This window comes from Panthera leo, chromosome C1 (genome assembly GCF_018350215.1).
Source record: "Panthera leo isolate Ple1 chromosome C1, P.leo_Ple1_pat1.1, whole genome shotgun sequence".
In the NCBI taxonomy this organism is placed as follows: domain Eukaryota; kingdom Metazoa; phylum Chordata; class Mammalia; order Carnivora; family Felidae; genus Panthera; species Panthera leo.
Genome location: NC_056686.1, coordinates 5,985,014 through 6,010,105, shown reverse-complemented (window position 1 = coordinate 6,010,105; position 25,092 = coordinate 5,985,014). Strand labels below are relative to the sequence as shown.

The following is a 25,092-nucleotide window of genomic DNA, read 5'->3' as shown; positions in this document are numbered from 1 at the left end:
TTCCCTTCCTCAATTAAAATATGTAAAAACCATTCTTTGCTTGTGGATCTTACAAAAACAGGCAGTGGGGTCAGATTTGACCTATAGGCCATAGTGACAGTCTCTGCTGTGTGGGTTTCCTGCCATGACCTCTAACTCTGCCTGTTCTAATAATCCTTAAACTTCTTTCACCACCTAGTATTTTGTGCTACCTTTAAATTTTTAATTTGCTTTATCTAGTTAAATTAAAAAAATACTTTTTATTTGCTTGTATTGTTGAAACTTGTTGACATTCAGTTGTAATTTTTCCTGCTTCTCATCAGACTCTATGAGGCATAGAAAGATGCTTTATGAATAAGGTAGTTGTTGGGATCCCCTCCACCCCACCCCCCACCAGCCCCCCGGTTAATTCAGCATAAATTCTTCTCAAGAAGTTTGCCAGTGGAGAAGATATCCCTGTGAAGTAGTTGCCATCCCAGGTCATGCCACTTTGAAGCCCTGTGTTTATTTCTGTGTTCTTTTTGAGTGTATATACATCTCCCCTACATAGAAACTGAATGAGGAAAGAAAGTAAATTAGTTCATATGTCACCATTATAAACTGGCCCAAATCATCAATATCTCCAGAGACGGTATCACCTCACAGTTGTGTGATGTGTTTTGGGAGTCTTATTTGTTGGTTGGTTGTAAAAGCAAGCCAGCAAGCAGCCTTCCAGAGACTTCTCTGTCCTGCACAGAACCTGGAGAAACTGGATTAACAGCACAGCATGGGGAGAGACCCCAGAGGGGCGGGGTTCTATTGTTTGAATCTCCAAGCTGGATACCGAAATCAGCCTGATGGACTGTGACGAACAGAGTCCCAAATCACAGTGGAACAAGATTTATATTTACTTAGAGTCTAATTGGACTGAGATTTCCTGCAGTTATGTTAAAATCCTCGGCCCTTTTGCTTAGTGAGCAAGCGTTTGAACTCCTAAGCTCTGGAGGTTTAGCTTTTGCTGGCTCAATTAATTGTTAAATGTTCCCTTTATTATAATTATACATCGATGCCTTGCTTTGTAGTAGCTGAGGAAATTGCTGAAAGAGTTGTTTAATCTGTTACACTCTATCAGTTTTGTAAAAAGCTCTTTTTAAAAGGAAACAATTTTGATCTGAAGTGGCATGGTGATATTTGAGTTGGAGAGCATCATTGAAATTGAAATGCTGGAATTTGGCTCCACTCGTGACAGGGATTGGCTTGTAGTTGACGTTGACCCATGTGTTTGTCATCTTTCCAGATGCTGCCTTCTATTTATTCTGACGGCTTCACCAGCTGAGAAAACCAGACTTTCCAAGATTAAAAACATTGTCTGTGAATTTAAAGATGGAGCAGGGTTTTATGTTTGTTGACTTACTTTAAAATGGATGTGTACAACAATGTCTTCCTTTGTAAAGCATTTAAGTACTATAGAATAGATACTTGTGTACATGAGTTTTCCTTTGAAGATATCTGAATACCGCGAAAACTACCAAAAGTAAAAATACGCTTTTCTACTCCTTTATATGTTTGTGTTGGTATAAATTTGGTAATACATTTTTAATACGCTGAAATAGACGGGAGCAGTTAAATAAGTTACCTGGTTCTTTTAGGTTAACGCTTAAAATACCTGGAAATGGGGCCCCTGAGTAGCTCAGTTGGTTGAGTGTCCAACACTAGATTTCAGCTTAGATCATGATCCCAGGGTCATGGGATCGAGCCCAGTGTTGGGCTCTGCATGGAGGATGGAGCCTGATTAAGATTCTCTCTCTCTCCCTCTGTACCTCTCCTGCTTGTGCGTGCTCATGCACTCTGTCTCTCTCCTTCTCTTTCTCTCTCTCTCTCTCTGTTAAAAATAAATAAAATGCCTGGAAATGGATAAACTAAAGTCACATTACCAAGTCTATTATATTCATACATAATGACTCTTTATCATTATGAATACCTTAAGCATCCAGTACCTTTGCATCTTTTTCATTATTTCACCATTAAATATGTGCTCAAACTAATCAGGCAGCATACTATATGCTATATATGAAAGAAAGTCTACATTTGTTCACTCATTTGACCCCTGAATTCATTTTCTCACTTATATTTCTAAATTTCCTGATTCAGTTGCCTTTAGAAGGAACACCTCTTCAGTGTTGTCCAGTTTTGATGCTTAGTGAAATGTATAAACCGAACTGTAAAATACAAAGATAGAGTTGTTTTATATTCCCTCTAAAGGCTGTAGGCATTGTTCTGGCTTTCTTTGTGTGCTGGGCAGATGTTGATGCTTGACAGATGGTGTGTTAGTGGCTTACCTTAACCTGATCAATAGAGATTGATACAGTAAAACGAAACGTTGGGGGGGGGGGTTGGTTATATAGCTTTAAGTTCCCTTTAAAGAAGGGGGAATGGAGTGAGTTTATAATACTTATTTTTAATCTTATTTTAGTACGTTACTTTTCATTATTCTCAGCTTTTACATTAACATTTTAATTTGTGCTCCGTTAGTAAAGCTGTGGGTAACTGTAGGCTCTGAGGCAGGCTGTTGTTATTATCAGGTGGTAGTTTTCCTGCTTGGTCTGTCATCCTCCTGTGCTGGTATTGTAAAACACAGGCACTGTGCACACCGTTACCAAATTGATTGAGGGCTGTTAACCATACTTCCGATAATTACAATCTTTTTTTCTCTTTAGTAGAGGGAAGGGAAATGTCAAACATCTCACCTGGTATGTTGTGTTTTTATATTGTCAGGAACAGTAAAAGCTAAAAAGTAGTGTTTTAATTACCACGAATCCATAGTGCAAAAATATAACTAAAGTTCTGGGGTTTGTGTTTGAGAATTAACGCCAGCAGCAGCATTCAGACTTGGGAGAGATCGTGCTTCTTCCTTACAAGGGGTTTTATACCCCACATTTCAGGCTGAATGATGGATACCTGGGTTGCAGTTTGCTCTGTGTGCTGGCTAGAAGACCTTTGGAGGGAGAACACCCCTGGCCTGTCTTTCAGGCTTATCAACTAGACTGCTTTTAAAGTTTGCACCTATCCAAAAAGTAGATATTTGGCATCATGGACTTGGAGTGCTTTTGGCACTCAGATCCCAATTGGTGGAGGCTACCTGTTGGTAGAGACCCGCAGTTTTGTTATCTTTTACTTCTATCCTCTCCCAGCTGCTAGGCTATTCAGTGCTGTGGCATCTGGTAGAGCCATGTATGGATTTCCCACTCCCATTTCAGTATTGTTTCTGTAACTCACCTTCTGTGCTGATTAGAGGGGGTCCCATTTTGTGTTCTCTCCTCTGGATTCACCTGTACCTTTTTGCCTTTGCCCTGTGAATGCACTTATAAAACTTGGCTATAGGTCTTTCTTTTTTTTCCCTCCCCCCCGCAAAATTTCCCTCCTGCATTTGTTCTTTTTTTTCTTTCTTTTTCATGAGCAAACAATATGGAAATGGAAATGTTCAGATAAGCAAACATTAAAAATCTCAAAACCACGAACCTATTGTTATTTTGTCGTGTGTCCACTTTCCATAGTAAACAACGTGTGGGATTAGGCTGTTCACTGTTTTGTAATAATGCTTTTGAAATCAACATGTCCTGAATTTATTGTCATGCCAGTAATTATAAATTTGAATCATTACTACTGCATATTATACCATTAATACTGGAGTTCTCAACCTGGAAGGGTCCATGGTCACCTCAGGGGAATGTGAATATAATTCAGGAGACTGTGAACTTGGGTGGGTAAAAACTGTATCTTTATTTTCAGTAATTCATTACGTTTCAGATGACATTTAGCATTCAGTTATGCTTCAATTATGAAGATAGGCAATAAGCCATAGTAATGTTGGCAGTAACTGTGACACCAATATAAATCACAGATATTCCTATATCACATAACGTAGAGAAAAATACCTGAAAATGATGTCACTACTTCAAAATTATGAATGTTATTAAGGGAATAACCTTTAGTTAATTTTATTATTTAATGAGTCAATAAAGAGGTACATGTATCACAAATATTTTTTTCTCATGCCATAAGTATTTCAATGCATGTTTTTTTTGTGTGTGTGAATGTAAAACAAAAAAAATTGTTTTTGATAAGTTGTATATAGATTGCTGAAGGCATCTGTGGCATGAAAAACATTAGGTGGACCCACATTAGTGGATCGATATCCTAACAGCTATAACAACTAGTTGTATATTGTTGGATTTTAGGTTCTCTCCAAATATTTTCCATTATAAACAGTAGTGGTGAAAATTTATATATTCATTTCTGCTCACTCTCCCTAGGAATAGAATTGCTGAGTTAAAGGGTATGTCTGGATGTCCGGAGATTGTTAATGTACTGCTATTACAACTTTTTAAAATTAGCCCTCATGTACAATGGGACTTTGGCCTCTGCAAGTGGACTGAATTTGTGGTTTTGAAATAGGAAAAGCGTTCTCTAGTTAGAGCAGAAGACTTTACATCATCTTTGGATAGTAAATCTTCACTTCAGAGATTGGATCAGACACATTTGTGCGCTCTGTTTTTTATCTGCACTTAATGGCCTGGAAAGAGGAGCTAAAGCTGTGACAGACATTAGAGAGAATGTCTTCTTTCTAGTATGGAGTAAAATATGGATTATATTCTGAGACCTTAGTGGAATATGAATTCTGGTCAGCATTAACTTTTACAAATGACAGAACGTTCCAGAAAATTTGGTTATCAGTGGTGCCTGTGTTTTTGTTGGAGGAACAGCCACGTGTTGTCTCTGAAGTCCTAAAATGAGACCCACAAGGAAGTGGAGAAGAAAGGGAAAGCCCGAGTGCTGCCAGTGGACACTGTCAACCTGCCCCCTACACACGATGCCATTCAACTTGCATGAGAAGCTGCCATCCCGTATTCCTACTTGTGAAACCCTGGGTTAGAGTCACAGCTTAGAAACTTGACTTAGCTGTGACGTCTCTTCAGGGAGGCAGTTGTAGACTTTGTTCTGCTTTATTGTAACTGCCTCTGGGGATTAATTCTTAATCCTCCTGGAAAGTAATAGTGTATGCTATCTAATCAAGCTATTTTAGTCATCCTGAATTGAGCACTGCATTCTATGTTTGTATACACTTGTTAGGGTTATCTGCTCCTTCCTAGCTTTTCCTATTAAAAAAAAAAATTGAATGGTTTTCCCAAATCATTGTTTTGGATGTCCCTTTGTTCATGAATGTCATTTAAATATTTTGCCCTGTTTTAAAATGAAGATATTTGTATACATTGGCCAGAAAGGCCGAACCGCGAATAGTAAGTTCTTGGCCTGGCTCTTAAGCTACAGTCAAAGGTTTTGTCATTTTATTGTGTGTGGCCTCCATTCCCAGTGTCATTTGTGATCCATTTCATGCTCCACCTCCAGCCAGTACATTTGCCTTCAGGCTGACAGGAAGGATAAGGAGAGCAGGACCTCCTCTTTTCAGTAATCCGTTTCCAGAAGTTGAAATACAGCAGTTCTGTTTATATCCCATGACCAGAGTTCAGTCATTTTATAAAACCAGCTCTAATGGAGGCGGGCCACAGGCCGTGCGAGGCATCTGTTTGTAAGCAAGAATGCTATGCTCCCCTAGCAGTCTCCACACAGACACTAAAACACAAGTGCGATTAAAATTATTGCCTACATATAGTTATGTTTTTATTTCCACGTCCAGCTCTGATATTAGATGGTGAGCTTGTCAAGGGAAGGACAGTATTTTTATTCATCTCAGTATCTCTAGCACTTCGCTGGTGTGTAGCTGGTGCCCAGTAAGTCTGTGTGTGAACATTTTATAAGTTTATGATTATGTTTCTTGTAGCATGTATGTGTCTTCATTTTTTAGCTTTAATATAATATTGACAGGATTTGCCTTTACTACTTCAAATAGAGAAGTCTCATTTCCCCCCAAAGTTCTGATTCATTTCCTCTCAGCAGATGTTCAAAACATGATTTTTACGAGGTACAGATTACAGAGAGGAAAAGTCTCATTAAGTGTTATATTGGCCCAAAGCGGTTGCACGCGGGTTTTGAAGCGTGTTGGGCGCAGTTTCATGTAGAAAGCAGCCAGAGCTTCTTACACCAGAAGGTAAACTGAATCTCTCGTCATTCTTGGGAATCAAGGCGCATTGAGATCCTTTAAATACTGCTACCTTGCATAGATCTTTGCTAATTTTGATTCTAAAAGTGACAGGTAGATGGCGATTAGCAGAGCAGGTTACCAGACAGGATCCCCCTCTCCCCACTCCCACCATTCTGGCCTGAGAATGATGTAGCAGATTACCAGACAAGATCCCACCTTCCCCCCATTCTAGGCTGAGAACGATATATATGTTATAAAGCAAAATTGCCACAGGTAGAATGCCAAGGAGGTAGGTAATTGGAAATCGTTGTGTAGGTGGAATTTTTTCTGCAAATACCTGTTGAGTACTTACAAAATGACATAATTCACAGTGGGCTGAAGATCTTTAATGAAAATCTGAGGTCTCCATATTTTTTCAGTCATGTGAAAGTGAGTAGAGGCTTTAAATTATTTTTGAAATTTCTTTGGTCTTTGACTTTAATTTTAAAATAAACACCTGGCCAAAACCAATAGTAACAACAACAAAAACCCAAATTAAAACAATAATGATTTAAGGGGAGAGGGAAGAGGCACGGATAGAAGGAGAGAGTCAGGGAGTAGGTTTCATTTGCTCTTAGAAGTTTATATAAATTAAAGCCGAGAATAAATTTGAGGCCTGGAGTAGTTTTGGAATAAGCTAGTAGAATTTAATGAGGTATGTTAGATGTCAGCAATAGTATTAGTGACATATCGATCAGCCGATAACATAATACAATCTTCTGTATCTATAACTTCGTGCAAGGCGTTTTGTGGAGGTGAGGCGGGGCAAGATACAAAAGTAGACAGGATTCTAGTTCTTGATCTTTCATTTTATAGGGAGAAATTATTCAAGTAGGGTTGTGCGTTAGTAACTGGCAGGCAGTGAGTGGGCAAATACTAACTGAATAGGACAGACTCTAAGTTGGTGATACTGCGGAAAACACGAAGGACCATGAAGACCTTGATTTGGGTCTTGGAGTTGGGGCAGAATTACAATAGGACCAGGTAGAAGCAGAGCATCTCTAATAGGGGCAACAGCATGAGGGAGTTCATGGAACAGGGCATGATGTGGTTATAGGCGATTCAGGAACCAGTTAAGTAGACGTAAATGTCCACTGAAAAAGAATGAAAAGAGTAGCTTGTGGTTTTCTTTTCCTTCTCATACTTTTGTGTGAATTGCAATTTGTCAGTCAGCGAATGACTCTGGTGGTTATAATTTTGGGATAGCAAATTCTGGATGCTTGCCTTATTAGTTTGGCTCTTGATTTGATAAGTTTCTTTTAAGGTGCTTTTTTGCATGCCTTTTTCTCCGTTAAGTGTTTCTCACACAGCTGTGTGGATGTTTAGGTGACAGACTGATCACTCAAGAAGAGAATCACTCATGGGATTGTTGTGTGGCCTGGTAAATGAAATGCAGGTAAATTTCTGTGAAACAGAGTATCAGTCTCAGAAGCAATTCAGTAGAATATTTATTAATATGTGTCGTGTACCTTGTTTGTAGATCTAAATCCATATGGTAAGTTTAGCCCACTTTTAATAAATTTCAATTAATGTCTACATTATGATTTATTTGAAATATATAAGAAAATTGTTTAATAGTAAAAAAAAAAGTAGGAAATTTTAATCTTCAGTGTTGCTAAAAAAAAACCCATAATAGAGCATCTCTCTGTCAGACTGAGAACTAAACTTTTATTTTCCCAGCCGTTAGTTCTATTTAAGTCCTAACTCTTTCTGAGAAGTTGGTAATAAATAGTTGAATGGGAAGAAATATTTTATGAACATATGCATTAGTCTTACAAGGAAGGCTTATAAGATGTGGAGCCTATAATGCACACACACAAATAATTGGTGTGGGAAATTCTGTAGCTTGATGCTTGAACTGTGAAACCATTGCTTTTACAAAATTGAGAGCTGCAGACTACAATTAACTGTCATTAATTTCCTTGAATAGAAATATGTTCCATTTACTGTACAATCAGGAGCCAGGCTTGAATGAGTTTAAATAGATGAAATCTAAATTATACTGACGGTCCATTAAACACTAGCAGAAAAACCGTAAAGAAAATGGATTCACTATGATACCAGTTTATAACAAAATCATTTGCCAAATAAGAATTATAGTCCAGGCATTGTGAATTCTCCTGTGTATTTCCAGTGAGCACTGCAAATTGGTTGAGCCATTTATTGTGAAGCACAGGCTCCCAGCGCATTGTTTTCTGAGTAGGAGCCAGCAGTGTTGCTTGAAATCTGCTCTGCAGGACATGACACCAGATCAGACTGGCGATTTGTTTGTTGTCAGCCACGTGGGGCGAGAGGAGCCTTCACTCCGGCCCACCACTGCTTGTTTCTTCCTGTGATTACTGGGCAGAGTGTTCCTACAAGTGTTTGAACTCTATCTGCGTTGGTTTCCTAAATGTACATATTTCAGCCATGTTCCAGTTTGTAATCTTTGCCATGGGGACCTGTTGTTATTTTCATTAGCAATCAGTCATCCTCTCCTAAATAGCAAATTTATAGCAGAATTCAGTTGTTTGATAGGATCCACTGATTTGAGGGTGGGGCTGTCACCCACCTTCTCAGGCACTGAAAAGGTAGGTACAGTGTGGCAGCAGGAGGGAGAGTGGGCTTGAAATCCGCCTCCTCCACGTCTCTGGCTCCCTCACTAACACACTTTGCTTCCATGGGGCAGGTGCCACTGCTGATTTTGAAAGATAGACCCTCCTCTCCCCGCTAGATTCTGTGTGTTCTCTTACGGCACAAGAGCTCTGCACAAACACAGTCGTTAGAAACTGTAAGAGAGATCCACATCACTTAACCGGAGTTTGGATGTTAAGCTGCCTAGGTCTTTTTCACAATTGGGATTCAGTGTGGATCACAAGGAGGGCTTTTTAAGGAACGTTTGCAGAAGGAAATGGTGATAAGAGTGCTTCAGACGCTCTTTGCTGGAGTAAGAGTGTTACCCTAGGGCCAGTCCTCAGAGCTTCGGTGTAACTGGTAAGATGGCTGCTGCGGGCGGCATGATCTTGCAGTCTCTTGTTTTACGGAGTTTTCAAGCCCATGTAGCGTATGATGGATTGGGGAGTGGGGGGGAGGGGGGGGAGGCGTGGTGGGCGGGGTCTGGCTGCAGCAGTTATTCCAAAACCTCAGCATCACTTCTTCAAGTTAGATGATTGTTTTGGATCAGTCTTTAAGCTTTGGATGTTCTAGACGATTTTCTGACGTCTAGAGGAGGAGATGAAAAGTGGGAAATTGGACCAGAGTCTCTTTTAGTTATGACCCGCTCCCCCCACCTCCCAGCTGTTTTTTCTCATCATCTAATTTCCTATTAGCAGTGAGGATAATGACAGATGGATATTTGCTAGAAGTGTATGGTCTTCTGATTTTGGATAAAAGCCGGTGTTAGCTTTGTAGTGCTAGTTGGGAACCTGTAGACATTGGAATACATGGAATTTAATTTTCATGAAGTTTAAAAAGGAAGGGACCAAGGATGTGTTACTTGAGATCTTTTTTCCACTGAGTTTAGAATCTTTACGATGTTACAGGTCAATTTTGGTGACTGTTTTCAGGGTCTGAACATAGGATAAAGGTAAACACTTGAGAGGATTTCACTTACTGAGGTTCTGTTTTCCCAGTTTTTGTTTCCTTTTCTCTTTTTAGTTCTCCACTGTTCCAGACGATGTGCCCCTTGCACACTGAAGAATCTGGTAGAAAACTAAAAAGACATTCCTGCAGTTATTTCTTAAAGAAATACTTATTAGAAAATAGCATCCTTTATGTTCATACTGATGGAGCAGAACAACATTCTTTTTTTAATAATTTTTTAAAATCTTTATTTTTGAGAGACGGAGACAAAGTGTGTGAGCGGGGGAGGGGCACAGGGAGAGGGAGACACAGAATCCGAAGCAGCCTCCAGGTCCGAGCTGCCAGCACAGAACCCAACGTGGGGCCCAAACTCACAAGACGCGAGACCATGACCTGAGCCGAAGTCGGATGCTTAACCGACTGAGCCACCCAGGTGCCCTGAGCAGAACAACATTCTTATGAGGATCTCATAGAACTTCTTTTCTGTTTTTGTTCGGGTCATTTGTTCCCTGTGTAATTTTTGAGTATTTATTCTGGAATTGTATTGTGTATTGTTAGATACAGAGTGGGGAATGGTGATGGATTTGACCGTCGTACGGACGGGGAGGCTGCGGAAGCGGTGAGAGGGGCTCCTCCGTCGGAGGCCACGCTCTGTGGATTGGGATTTCAGTGTTGTTTCTCGCATGCGCGTAGAGCTGCATTACCCTTTTGTATGTTGGGCATTTGGGAACACCCGTATTAACCAGTGAGATACTTGTAGACTTTTGATTCTGTCACAATAGACCAGTCGGCTGTTACCTCACTGAATGGTTCAGTGTCTGGGTAGAGGAATCCTGTGTGAGAGAAATGGAACACGGAAGAACAGAGCAGTCCTGAGAGTGTACCTCCTTGTCCACCACTGTGTCACCCAGCCGGGTCTCTGGGAAATTTATTTGTGAGATAGTCTGTTTATGCATGCCCCCCCCCCGCCCTTTTTTAAACAGGTAGAAGATTTTCTATTGGAAATTATATTGGAGTTCCTTGCGAAGGAATGAGAAGGTATTTCAAAGATTAAGAAGCAGAAACACATTAACAGGAGGGAATTCCTTAAAGGACAGAGCACCGTGGCCAAGCACTGCCTGTGCATTGTGACCCCAGCTTTAATGCTGGGCTCACAGCGCGGCTTGCTCAATCAGTTGGTGAAGGAGAGTGTCCACTGTGCTCTGGGAGGAGGCTGTCAGGAAGGACGCTGACAGGTTCTTTGTGTTTCGGGATGACAAACTGCCTGATGCTTCAGGCTGTGGTTTTTACCCTTGAGAGGACCATGCTCTTGCTCTATTTACATAAACCTGCTGATTTGCTGAGGGTTGTTGAAAGCAGAGAGGGCTTTCTTTGCCTTGAGAATCTGCCTTCATGTTTTGGCTGACTTCCTTCCCCAGCTTAGCAAATGCTCTGTTGTTTGCAGATGGCACAATAGATTCTTGGACACAGAGCTTTGTTGAGGTTGTGAGAAATAGCCAGAAACGCCCCTGTTCAGTATCATTGCATAGATCATGGATGCAGGATTGAGGTCACTCAGTTGTGTGATCCATTCCCTGGCAGAGGCTTGGTGTTAAGAGAGCAAGCCTCAACCTAGACCCGTGGTTTTATTTCAGACACCCCTGGTAGAGAAAAAAAAAATTAGCGTGTATTGTTTGGAATAATTGATACCGATGGTAATGGCCTCACTCATTTTTCTGGCCTATTTCAGGCTTGCTGATTTTAAGATTAAAAAAATATATATTTGCCCTGCAGCAGCCGTTTGCTCAATCTGGTAAACACGCATTTTCGTATGGATAATTTTGAAAATGTGCATTATGCACTTAATGGATTGCATCAGCTTTGCTCAGGTTTTTCAGAACTGCTAGCTTTGTGATAAAAAAAAAGAGAACAGTTTCTTTCTTTCTTCATTTTTCTTTTCTCCTTTTCTCTTTACTTTCTTTCCTTCCCTCTAAGAAAAAAGGTGTCTGTAGTACATGTGTTGGCCATGGGAGATTTTCAGGTTGAGGCTCATTGACCCAACTGACAGAAACCAATTTTATCACTTCAGACAATCTATGCACTTATAAACTGCATGAAGACTCTTGGCAAATCATTTTGGCTTTAAAAGATTACTGGGCATATATTCCAACTGAGATTTTAACATTGCTCTTTACTTATGTTCTCATCTTTCCCTTGCCAAATAAACCACTTTATTTTTGTGCTCACTAAAAACATCTATATAAAGTTATTTTCTTAAATAGTTGCTTAATTAATGAGACAAGAGAGAAATATTTTTTTATTATGAGTATTTGGCCTCATTTAACCTTGTTTTGAAAATCATTAAGGTAACACTAAGTAGTTTTTTTTTTCCCTGTGAGACTTGAATTCCAAATTGTTCCTTAGGATGCGTTCTCTTTTAGTTGGACCATCCTAATTTTTATGAGAGGGTGATAAAGAAAAATTTGACTCTAGGATAATTTCTCATGCTTTTACTTTTATAATGAATTTAAAAAGTCAGATTAAAACAATGTATTTTTTTTCCATTTTCTGTGGCACGTTAGACGTGGTAAAAAAGTTTATATTACCCTTGATCTTAGTGATTCTGTGTTTTACGATTACTTAAATAAAAGACTTTAAAAATTTTGTTATTTAATTATGAAGTGAGCTTATCTTTTTCATGTATAAGTTTCCAAATACTGATAGAGATCACTGGATACAGTGACCTGTTTTACAGATGATTAGTCCTGTGCATTGGAATCTCCTATATGGATTTAGATGAATTTGGGTTGACATGGTAGCTTTTTAAACAGAAAGAGGTGACTTTTTATCTATTAATAAGGTATGAATAAGTAGATGTAGTAATTCCATGTGTCAGGTTTAAGGACCTTTCTCACTCGGCCTTGTTCCTAATGGCAGCATTCCTTGGGCCAAGGGGTGTGAGTCGGCCTCCAAGACTGCCAAAAGCTTGTTAAGGGCAGGGTTATCAGGGGCCATCCTCGACATCCCAGTTTATTCCTTTCCTCCCTTCTCTAAGAGAGTTACATCCAGGTATATTTACAGATAATCATTTTCCTGACTGTAACTTTGCAGTGAGAAATGAAAGATTATAGATTCTCTTTCCTTTTCTGGAAAGCTTTTTTTGGATACGAGTTAATAGCTACTTTAAGTCTCAGAGTTAGAGGGTTTATAGTTACAGTGATTCTGTTGATTATGAAAAGTATACAAAAAGCTTTTTTTAAGAAGGGAGGTGTTGCCATTTCTTCACAGAGGAGCCTCATGAGAATTGACTGCCCGGGGAACTAACTCATTTTAAAGTAGGTGCTGGTGACATGAAGGAGTGAAGAGAATTTGGCATGGACAGAGTAATGGAGTTTTGGATACTATAGCCCAGTGGAGGTTGAGATGTAGTGTAGGACCAAAGCATCGTATGCAGCATGTGTTTTTGTCCAATGAACTTTAAGAAAGTGGAAGTCATTAGCTAGGAAGTAACCCATTAGTTCTGAAGTCAGTGAATATAGTTAGGCGTGACAGTGTTAAGAGATACAGAAGACAAGGCTTTTCCGTAGGAGGTGGGTGAAAGGAAGAGAGGGCCTGTAGACTAATTTGTGTTCAGGTTGAGTGAGACAGATACATAATAGGTATCTGGAGACTTGAAATACTGGTACTTGGTACAACAGGAATTGGACACAGACATTAAGATCCTTGGGTTGTTCCAAAATTGTTCAAGTGCAGTTTTTTTAATCTAGGAAACGTTTTTACTTGAATACCAAATTAGGGGTAGTGAGACAAACATCTGCCGAAGTGGGAAGAGTCCTCTTGTTTCTTAAGATGATTGGCATGTTAAATGGACGTTGCCTGAATATTGAGCAGACTTATCTAGCATCCTGGACCCTGGAATAACAGAGAAAGTTCAGTCAACAGATTATTCCTGAGCTACTGTTGTACATGAATTGAGGGATTGAATCTTTGTTGTTGAGTCTACATCCGAATAAAGAAATCAGTTTGGGACGTTCTGGATGCCTAGATGATTGGCATTCAGATTTCATTTTCTGGATTGACTGGGCTACAAAAATCCTGATGTCTTTCAGGAAGTTTCTTTTTTTTTTTTTTGGAAGGAAGTGTCATTGGTGAGGGCTTTCTTCATGATCCACCTCTCACTGGGTCAGCTAGTGCTTGTGGTGGTACTGGACTGTCCACTGGATGGATGACTCCAGATTTCTACTCCTTGTCTTATTCTTGACTCCACATGTGTGAAATAAGGCAGTAGAGGAATCTGCTTGTATTCTCAAGCATCTCAGTTATTTTAAGATACACTCATTGGGAAGGATCATGAGGAAGGATGAAACAAGTGGCATTTTGAATGTGGGTATCATGGTCATTATCCCTAGAAAATTTGATGGACTGCAGATGCCTTTACTTCTTAGGAAATAATACGTAGAGATTCCTATTCTAAGCTTCATGATGATCTTGGGTTGTCATGTGGAGAATTAGTTCAAGTCCCTTTATAGCTACTGCTTCCCTTAAAATCATTGCTTCCTTAAAAAAAAATGTATCTTAACCTGCCATTTTAAAGACTTTAAACCAGCCCTGTAGAGGCCAGCTATCGAGAACATCAGAAATAATTGCCCAACCATTGCCGTGTCAAATATAATTTAAGAAAGCACACTCTTATTCCCTTGAGAAAAGTGTGGTTTGGTTTACTACATCCCATCTGATTTGCGGCCTTCTTTTTCTTTATAATTAGAAACCAAAATGTGTTTAGGTTACAATTTAATAGTAGTAAGTTGCCCACAACAGGTTACATTTCTTCTTTCTGTTTTCTTGGTTTAGGCGAAAAGGTCATTGTAATGGCATGTTGAAGCTAGTCCTCTTCACATGTTTCATTTATTTCCTCACAAATTATTTACTAAAAATAAAGCAGCCCCTGGCAAAGCCATTCCTCTTTCTGAAGACACGGGAGCATCTGAGTAAGACATTCACAATTTTGTCTTGTGTAGCTGTGAGCAAGTAATTCCCCTGATTGAAGTGTTTCTGTCAAAATATGGTTGATCCCACGAGATTTCCTTCTCCCTCTTCTTCAGGTGCCCCGGAAGCAATAATTGAGGCTTTATCACGTTCTTTAAATGATCAGAAAAGTGGTCAATAAGGGCCTCAAGTCAAGGGCTGTTTTCCTCCAGCTTACATTTATTTGTAATTTACAATTCATCTTTGAAAATTTTTTTCCTATAAAAGAGATGTGCTTTGTCATTTGTTTATTTATGCGGTGGCTTTATGGGCCCTGTCTTTGTTCCCTTAAAGGTAAATGCCATTGTTTTAAATTTTCTTTTTCTTTTAAAGACTGTGTGTATATCGAGAGTCGGAGGCCAAACACGCCGTATTTCATCTGTAGCATTCAAGACTTCAAACTGGTAAGCATTTTTAATGTCTGTTGCTTCTGCTCTGTACCTTCCTTCTCTTTCCAGTTCCATGGATTGCTTCTTCCTGGTTACTGACTTGATAACCGGTTCACCTCTGAGTGCTAACTGCCTGGCTGCTGTAGCACACATGTAAGGCAGTTAGTGGTTTTATCCGTTTGCTTTTGTAACACTTACTGTTATAAAGCTTGTCCTGTGAACAACATTTCCAAAGTTTTCATTTCTTTGGTAGCTGTTTTGGCCATAATTTCAGAGATTTTCTTGAGTTTCTGAAGCTGTGTGTTTCTTCTCAGCCATTGTGAAGAACCTGAAGTAAATGTGGGAATTAGTGGTGAGTTGGAAAAAAAGAATACAAATGGGCCAGAGAGTAGTTTTTGGCGATGACTGTCTTTTACTTAGATATTTTGAGTGTATCTTGGGGTCGCCTGGTGTTGGAGGTTGGGGGAAGGAAGTCTGGTTTGGGGATGTATAGAGCTATAGTACTTCCCACTGCCAACCTGCCCAGTTTTAGAGGTGCTGGTATTGCCCGGTAGGTAGGCAAATCTCTGGGTTGTAGACTGGTGGTTCCCAGCCTTGGGGCTTTGGATCCCTGGATCTCAGCAGAGATTTACCAGAGGTCTGCAAGTAAACATTTTCAGTTTAAAATATGCCTCCCATGTGTTTGTGCAACTACTTCTCAAATATATTCATATGCTGGTGTGATTTTAAAGTGAAAAAATTCACTTTATTTAAAGACAATACACAGTTAAGAATCAGCTTATTATGTGTTTTCCTCAAACATGGTATGTGAAATACCATCAGAGTACTGCCATTTGGGGGATCTTTTGAAACATCACAAAGGTGTCCTTGTACTTGAAGGTTGTGAACCCTGTCTGCCTGCTTAGATACAGGGAAATCCTAATTCTTTAGTTGTGTACAGGTATGTATCCGTATCTGTGAATGCTCTCATTTCCAAAACCTTTGTAGCTTGACAGCATTTGTGTTCTGACACTCTGTATGTGGTATGTGATACTTCAGTCTAAAGAAAGGTAATGTAGTCTGAAGAGATCTTGAACTCTGCGTCTCCTTTGTTTCTTTTTATCATTTTTAATGACCCCAACTACCCAATTAGTGTATTCCAATTTAGCTAGTTAAAAAATTGCATGCCATTTAATTTTCCTTATTAAAGTTTTGTTGCATAAGTAACACATGCTTACTGTTTTAAAAAAGTCAAATGTGCCATTTGCTTCTGTGACTTATTTATTCTTGGTAGGCTGCTTTTAATTTCCCTGCTTGTGTTACAAGGAGGCCTTGCAGTTTAGTTTTGTAAATCACTTTCTATTCAAATTTTACATCAGTATGAAGTTTTAACATTTTTAGAGGTCTTTGCTATTTCTTACATATTTCCTCCCAAAGATTTCTTTTGCAGATGCTGCACTGATATCTGAAAATCGGGGCAGTGGTCTTGTTTCCTGATGAGCTTTCTTTTGCTTGTGGCTACTGCTCCTGTTCTGTTTCTGCTTATTGTCTTTGTGGGTGATTTTTTAATTTCAATTTAATTTAATTTAATTTAATTTAATTTAATTTTTTATGATTTTTTTTTTTTTTACCACCAAATGTAGTACCAGTGCACCATGGAAAAGATATAGTCATGAAATAAAGTTACAAACGTTTTTTTTGTTTGTTGTTTTTTTTTTTAAACCTATTAGATTCAGAGCCCTTTTTGTATAATTTTAGCACATTAGCAGGTGCCTTCATGTTTGAACAGCGTCTCTTATGAAATGCTGATTACAGTGTGATAGTTGCTGTTTGGGGCAGAGGTTCCTGCTGAGTTACAGTAATTGCTCAGAGGATTAACAGCAATAAAAGCTGAAGCTTCTGTTGTCAGTATTGGTCTGGTACAACACATTAAAGCCGTCTGCAAAAACAGTGTGGGGAGTGGGCACGGTGTGTGAGGTGCACACTGCTACAACGCGTGTTTTTGTCTCAGTTCTATATTCAGCACATACGTGTAGTTGTTGTGTAAGAATAACAGAGATGGGGAAATACTGACTCCTAGAAAGAATGCAGTTATTGTCTGGATGTCCACTTTCTTCCTTCCTTGGTTCGCATTTCTGCTTATGAAAAGATAACTTAATAGATGAGAATAATCATAGATTTTTTTTTCCTTCAGCTTACCCAGGCTTTTAAGGGGAAAAGATGAACAGAAGGAAATATGCTTTGTTTCTCTTCAAGATTTTAAAAAGAAGAAATTGGAGTTGGTTTTGCCCACAGCGAATACCGTGCGTGGCAAGAGGAGCGACGAAGACAGAAACCCAGCAGCTTTGAAATGTTGTTGATTAATTATGTATTTTATCTTTTTAAGCTTTTTTGGTTTGGGGTTGTAACTGAGAGATGTGTTCTTTGTTTACAGCCATTAATTAGAATTAACCCTTTTACTGTGGTGAGTTTTTGAGCATATGGTATATTTGAGACTGTGAGAAGAACCGGGCAGATGCCCTTTGTGGTCCACATTAAGTAAGACTACAGTCCTTAGCAGCAGTTAAGGAATTGAGAGGGGGGCCTGAGGAAACCTCTATGGCCAGTCACCAAAACTAGCGTGATGCCAGTTAGTCGAACTGAGAACCCTGGGTAACATTTCAGGAACTAGTTCTGTGAGAGATAAGAAGGGTCTTTGCATTTTCTGTGGGGACCTGGGCCGTCCCCTGGGCTCTGCCGCTACATCCCGTGCAGTCGGAGTCCACGCTACAGAAGGTAGTTGTCTCTGTGTGCGGGATTCCGTTACACCTGGCCAGGTGTTCAACAGTGTCCCCGTTCACTCTCAAAGGGGTCCTTGTTTTAGATGACAGTTTACGTGGCCATCTTGCCTGGGGGGATGGGATCCACGGCTTCCTCTTTGTTCGCGTGCAACCATCAAAGCGCATAGGGCCACTCCCGTACTATATTGGTCCATCCGTTTAGACCCCGCACTTTCACGGGGTACTGGAAGCTGTGATGGTGCAAAGTGGTCGAGTTCCCAGCAGAACTGAGGGCACTTGTGAAAGTAGCACTTTTAAGGGAAGCACATTACGTGTTGTGTTAGGAAGCTTTCGTCCTCGTAGGGCGTGTTAATTTGATTGGGCTTCTTTGCACGCGAGGAGACCAGCCTGGGTTTGTTTGACTACGATGACGAAGGGATCCGTGGAACAGGTAGTCAAAGCAGGGGCGCAAGAGACAGGAGGGGCGAGGTGGAGTGAGGGACGGTGCGTGCTTCGAAGTAGGAATAGGAAGCATCCTCAGTTAAATAAGGCAGCTGGGCACCTGAGGCTTCCGAGCGAAATGAGGCAGCTGCCAAAATCTTTAGCTCTTTGAAAGAAAGGCAATATGGAACCGGCAGTCTGCGATCTTCGCGGCCTTGCTTGAAAAGATTAACCGAGAGGCTGAGGGAGTTAGCCGAGGGGCCAACGGGAAAGGACGACTCGAGAAACGCCTCAGTGCCCACAGAGAGGGCTGGCAGGCGCAGACAGGTTGCAGGCCAGCTGACCCTGACCCGGGGAGGCCGGAAGCCGGGAAGAGTGGGGACCGGAGCAGCTGCACCAGGGAGCGGTGGGCGGCGACAGGGCGAGAGCCCGCCCTCTGCCCCGCCCGGAGTCCGCCCCTCTGCCCCCCCCCGTGTGCCCAGGCTTCCTCAGGCCGGCCGGTTCGGTACTTGTTCGGTGTCCTTGTTTCTGCTCCCCAAGGGCCTGTCTTCCCGGCCGGCCTGAGTGGCTCTCCGCCCGCAGCCGAAAGAGCCTGGCATGACCTCTCCAGCGCTCCCTTCTGCCGCGCTGCCGCGGCTCTCCTAGGTCGGTTGTGACTTAGCTCGCTTCCAGAGTTCTGTTCCCGGATGAGCCAAGATCGCCAAGGAGCCTCATAGCCCCGAGTGCGGTGAGGAGTGTTTCCGTTAATCAGGGCCTTCGGAAGGCCTTTAACGAAAGCCTCCTTGGTGTGCTTTGTTGGGCGCGGCTCCTGGAGGAGCCGGAAGCCTGTGGGACAAAGTGCCTTCCCTCAGTGACCGTAGTTTCTGGTTGGACAGACAAGTGCGGCATTACGGGGTGTCAGTCCTCAGAGAGAACGCTCTCCGTAGGATTGATGTGGAGGAAGCCATTCACTTTTTGTCCCCAGAGAAAGAGTTCTTTCTTGCTTTTACTAAAAAACAATAAAATTCCATTTTTTATAGAAATCCAGGCCGTCAGCATGATAGAGTTGATTTGCTATCGTAAATCCTGAAAATGCTTAGCAAGATCATTTAGATTAGTAGTTTTCATTCAGTAGAACACTGAGGACTACCTTGTCTGGCTCTGATAGTACTCCTTTGTACCTAAGTCTTCGTTCACAGATAAGTCATGGAACCCAGTCCTTTGATATTCTACGCGGACATTCCGTGTGGATGGGTTCCTGATGAGCTTTCATCATTCCTACGTTAGAAAAAAAAGGATTTTGGTCTCCTAGAGTTAAATAATTATCGGTTCCTCAGCTGTTGTACGAAATGATTTTCCGGGTTGGATATGTAATTACTTCAAATATTATTTTGAGCAAATACCAGTGATTGATTCCTTTGGTGCCTGTTTGGTTTATTAGAAGCTGAAAGCTGTCATTAAAATTAAACCTGGTGTAGAGATTCCTTCCAGTTGGGGAATATCATTGGGGATATTACGGTATTTTTGGTCACCTGTTTAGGGCTCAGTGACTTGTTACGGCTCCGCATGGGCGAGTGTGCTTTTGTGGCCTTTCGTCCCTGACGGCACGCGTTCTAAGTGCTGGTTGTGAGCGTGGAGGAGCTGAGGCTGCACGCCACATCTCCGTTACTGCTTTCTCTTGGTTTCATTGCCGAGTGTGAGCAGCCCGGGGGAGGAACATTCGGAATTACTTCTTCCCGGTCGGTGTCTGTAAAGAACCGTACCCCCAGAGTTGATTGCACAGGACAGCGGAGAGGGGCTGCGGACACAGGAGCTTCGGCTCAGCTTCGCTCCCCATCGGTGTTGCCCTCTCGCCACCAAATCAAGTTTCTCAGAAGCAGATTAAAAGCAAGGAGCTGCTTTTCCGTCATTACAGTGAAAATTTAACTGGGGATAAGTAATTTTATCTTTTCATTTCTTGTTAGGGACCTCGACATAGATAATGCTGGGGGACACGGGACCCCTCGTTACCGTGCACTCTGTGCACACACCTGTGTGTATACACCGTGAGTTCGTTTTCACTTAGGCACCACATGCCGCAGTCGTTTATTCCCATCTCGGCTGCCGTGCTCGCTCAGCATAGAATGTATGGCGTGTAGACGTTTGGGAAATGGGCATTCGTTTTGATACTAGGTAAATCTCGTATCAGAAACTTTCCCGGGAATGGGATAGGAGGACTGCATTAGTGTGAGTGTGGCTAATGCAGAACGTGTGGTGTCACCCAGGGACCGAGACGAGGGACGGTAGCGTGCGTGTGTCCGAGCTTGACTTTGGCATCAGCTGGTCTGGTCTCGAGTTGCTGTCTTTCATGACCTTGGGCAAGACGCTCAGCCCTCCTAACTTTGTTTTATTTACCCGTGTAGTTGGGGTATAAAGCACCTACCTGGCAGGGACGTTGTTTTTCGATTAAAAGATCGAGCCTGCAAAGTGGATGCAGGGTGCTGGGGCCGTGGGAGGACGTGGTAGGGATATGGTGTTTCATCGGTACTCTGCGTCCAAGCTTTGCAGGGGCAGACACCGTGCCTGCTTTTATTCACTGATGTATTACTGTGTGCTTATTAGCATATGCCCGGCCCATCCACAACAAATGTTTATTGAATGTTGAGTGAAGTTAACATTTCAGTGGGAAAAAACTCAGTGCATAAAGTTTTAGAAAAACGTTAGCAGTGATTTGATACAATGCATTAACTACAAATCCACCTTCTCTTTATTAAACAAACCAGAGAGACGCATTTCTTTACTGTTAGTCTACAACGTGTAGTGTTTTGGTTCGCTTGTAGCGTGTAGTACTTGAGATATTTAAATAATAAAAATCTATTCTTAAAATAACTTAAAACTCAGTTACTTACTTTCTTCAGGAGTTTACAGAGGGTTGCCGAAGTCATAACATTTTTTAGGCATTATAACGTGTTTTGAATTTTCTATATTACTGACTTTTAGCAAAGATAAATGAGGACTTAAGTCTGTAGGTGAACATTCCCGAGAAGGCTGGCTGATAGGAAAAATGCCTTATGATGTAATGATTCAGTTTCGTGTCAGGTAGTGGTTGGTTTTCTCTTTTTGGTAGCCGCTCAAGTTAGATTTCCAGAACTGAGTACTTCTTTCCATAGTTCCTTTTTCTCCTCTAGTTCATTCCCTAGGAAAAGGTCAGTATCCCCCGTTTACATCTGTGTGACTTTGACGGTAGTGTTGGATAATGAAGTGAAATCCTTGAAATTCGTTATCGACTGTTTTTTAGTTTACAGGGTGAGGAATTAAGTATTATTTAGAGACATAATGGAGTGTGCAGCTGAAGTCCTTCTCCCACAGGGCTCCTTTCCGCCACTTTAGTTGTCCTCACCTGTCTGGAGTGGGTGCTCCAGCATGACACCACTCTTACACGGTGATTTCCACGTCCAGCAAAGGTGCACCCTATTGATTTGGTGCTCAAGTATTCTTCTGGAGACCACACCGTTTTTCTCCCTTCATTTACAGTACAGGCCATGGTTGCTTAGTTGCTATCTATAAGCATTACGATAAACTGTAATGGGTCATTAAGCTTGCTCCATGCTATTTGTGTGGAGTAGGCCACCAATAATAAAAAATGTATGCACAGAGACTGTATGTCCTTTTCACATATAAATGTGACGTTTATGATTTTATTTAATCCTTTAAGAAGCAAGAGGGGGATGAAATCCTTAGCCCCAAGTTTAATGGACAAAATATCGTCAGGTGTTCCCCCCGCCAGTTATGGAGCAGTCATGTCGCAAGTTATTTTGAATCACTACAGCCTTTTTCCCTGATCCGAATGTCAACTTATAAATGGTGGGGCTGATATTCACATAAATGAAAATCAAAATGAGGCTTTGGGAATAAATACTCTCATAGCATCCTATTGGCCCCATTTACCCAGCTTCTCAGCAGCCTGTTTTCACTCATGACTGACAGTCATTGTAGGCCACGTGGGATTTAAAGTTTTAATGGTTCACTGTTACCGTGAAGTTGGGTAATTCATTTTTTTCCTGGTTTATTTGGATTTTAGGACTAGGAAACCACTGAAAGAATTTCGTTTAATTATACTGTTCCATAAAATATGTATCTAAAAATGTTTACTAAACCTGTTCTCTGGAGGTGAAATGTTTTTAATGCGAAAAACCCTAGGTATTCTAACCTTTCTAAAAAAGGAGCTTAAGAAAGTTTGAGACAACTTCAGATTTGCAGAGGGCTGCTTTGCAAGAATATTGGCAAAGTCTTATTCATATTCTTGATATCTTAGAATTGGAAATTGATGATTTGTGTGTACCTGTGGATGTTTGTGATTAAGGACTAACTTGAAATAGTCCAAGTAAAACCCACCAGAAGAACCAAAAGAAAATGAGGGAAACAGATACCTGTTCATGTTTTCCGATTCATAAGTAAGAATAGTGCTTTGCTTTGAAATGTACTTTTTAATACTTAAAATGTTTTAATAATTATTTGAACTTTTGCATATTTAAAATAATGCCAAGGTGCTTTGAAATGCTTTACTCGGTGTCTTCTTTATTTAAAACTCTTGATGTGAATGAATAAGAATTTGAATGATCTGACTGATGAATTACTAGTGCAAAATATTCACCAGAAATTCATTTTTATTGGATGATTATGGTAAAAAAAAAAATACTGAGTATTTTGTATATTGTAATGCACAGTTGACCCTTTGATTTGGAATTTGTGGTGCTGGTATGGGGAGGAGGGAGGTGTGTGTGGAGCAGATGCTGTTGCTAACAACACTTGTTGTGATTGTGTGTCGTCCTTGAGGCAGTGGGAGTCAAGACTGACCACACAGGAAGTGTACTATGGGGTGCCCAGGATATACTCTAGAAGGTGATCTGCAGAGAAGGCAAAGAAAACCATCGTGATAAAGACAGCCCCCACTATTAGCTTATTTTCTTGGGATTTGTGTTTTTGTCTTAAAAGAGACCTAGAAAAATAAGTAGTTCATGGAACATGTTAAAATCTTGGATTATAGGAAGTTGTTAGTGATTCAGAAGGAATTAAATTTAAGAAAGCTCCCTAAAAATGCTTTAATCTTAAAACGTTTGCTTGTCTGTTATTTTAAAGCAACTTTAAGAACAGAGATTCTTCTATAAGTGTTTGGATCTTATGGAGTTTGTAGTTTATTTAAAAACCACACGAAACTGGGCTGGTTAGTTTTTGGAAGTGTTATGTACTCTCCAGAATGTATAAAAAGGGAACATATTTGAACTGTTACCGAGGTATCTGTTTTGATACTTACAAGGACGGTGCTGGCTTTCAGAAGTTGCTCTCTAATCTGCTGCTGCTTTAAATGTTTGCACGGTGTAAAGGAAGACGCATAGACACGTGGTACGCACCAGCGCTCGTTTCGCGCCTAAAAGAAATAGTGGCTTTCTTGAGCTTATGTTTTGTGCCTGTTCACATGGGCACTGGGAGAAAATTAAAACTCACTTTAAAGGTGTCTCTTTTCCCTCTGTTATTAAGCCTTTGTCTTTTGCCTTGCCTTTAGCTTTACAAAATTAAACTAGGACTTTGAGAAAATGGTAGGATCTTCCTTTGACCTCCTAATGCCTCAAATATTTCCTTATTAAGTACCTGTCTTGTGCCTCTAGGGTCTCGCATTAGAAACTCTTCTGAAAGCTCAGTTTGTCCACTTCTGGTTCATTTACGGCTGCGTTTATCTGACACCATTGCGTTTTTGTTTTTATTCTAAGCAAAGCATGCCGTTGTCACTGTGTTTTGGCACTGTGTCACATCTTAACTTGGTTACTTGGGGGGCACACACCATACTGCTTTACAACAGGACCCAGATTAAAGTCTGGAGCCACAAGGCTCGTATGTTTGTTCATGCTGAACTAAGGCAACGGCGCTGATGCAGAAAGGCTGATAACTTCGGTGGTAGAACAAATTCTCTGAGAGGCCATCTGCTCAAGGGTGGTGCAGATACCTGCTTGTGTGCTGCGTGCCCCCAGTAACCAGGGCTGGAGGGGACGTTGGGCATGCTAACTGAAAGCTCTTTTCTTTTTTAGGTCCACAACTCCCAGGCCTGCTGCAGATCTCCAACTCCTGCTTTGTGTGACCCCCCAGCATGCTCTCTGCCGGTGGCATCACAGCCACCACAACATCTTTCTGAAGCCGGGAGAGGGCCTGTAGGGGTAAGGAGAATCCCGTTTTTAAAAGCTATCAATATTTTATATCCCATAGGGTATAAAATAGGAATATTACCTCCCTCCCCAGAGCCCCTTTAAAAAATGTGCTGTATTGTATGTGTTTTTAAAGGAGTAACAAGTACATGCACAGAGGAAGCAAAATACGGGACTTGCCTTACCCCTCTAGGACAGTTCCAGAAGTCAGCGGGGTTTGGTGGTGTAGGGTATTGGGGCGCCAGCAGAGAGCATGCTGGGCTGTTGCAAGGAGCAGGAGCTGGCAATCAGCAGCGAGTATGGATGTTGGCAACTGAAATGGGGAAAAAAGGGGGTAAGTTTGAGTCCAAGTGTGAAATGTGCACTTCCCCAGCATCGTGGGGACTTAGGGCCCACAAATCTAAACTATTTTGGATGCTGTCCTCTCAGGTGACATTTTGTCGAATATCGCTCAGAAGCAGCTAGGCTCTTCTGCGATGCCAGATAGAGAATTAACCCCTTTGAAAGGCTTGAGTTAGGGTGTAGCTACAGTGGACTCGGCTGTGCCCTGGTAATGTCTCCGTTACCTGGTGGTAATGACGTGTGTGTGAGGTGCAGCAGGATGAAGTGTCTGTGGTGCTTTGTCCCTAGAGCACGGGGCCTGGTGTTGGTGATCTGTGGGTGGTTTGTGTGTCCTGTATCTCCCCTCTTATGAAAGTTGTGTAAAC

At 41.2% G+C, this 25,092-nt stretch overlaps 1 protein-coding gene across 5 annotated transcripts in view; it reads left to right on the top strand.

Moving 5' to 3' along the window:
- The window catches only part of RERE (arginine-glutamic acid dipeptide repeats), a 423,275-nt gene that overhangs the window by 177,791 nt on the left and 220,392 nt on the right, over positions 1-25,092 (top strand). For 3 of the 5 annotated variants that reach the window (XM_042949976.1, XM_042949977.1, XM_042949975.1), the window contains 2 exons: positions 14,996-15,066; positions 24,272-24,397. In XM_042949976.1, the coding sequence (XP_042805910.1) occupies positions 14,996-15,066; positions 24,272-24,397 (197 nt within the window). Of the gene's footprint in view, positions 1-14,995; positions 15,067-17,224; positions 17,383-24,271; positions 24,398-25,092 lie in introns of those variants that run through there. The other 2 variants (XM_042949979.1, XM_042949978.1) reach the window with 2 other exon arrangements.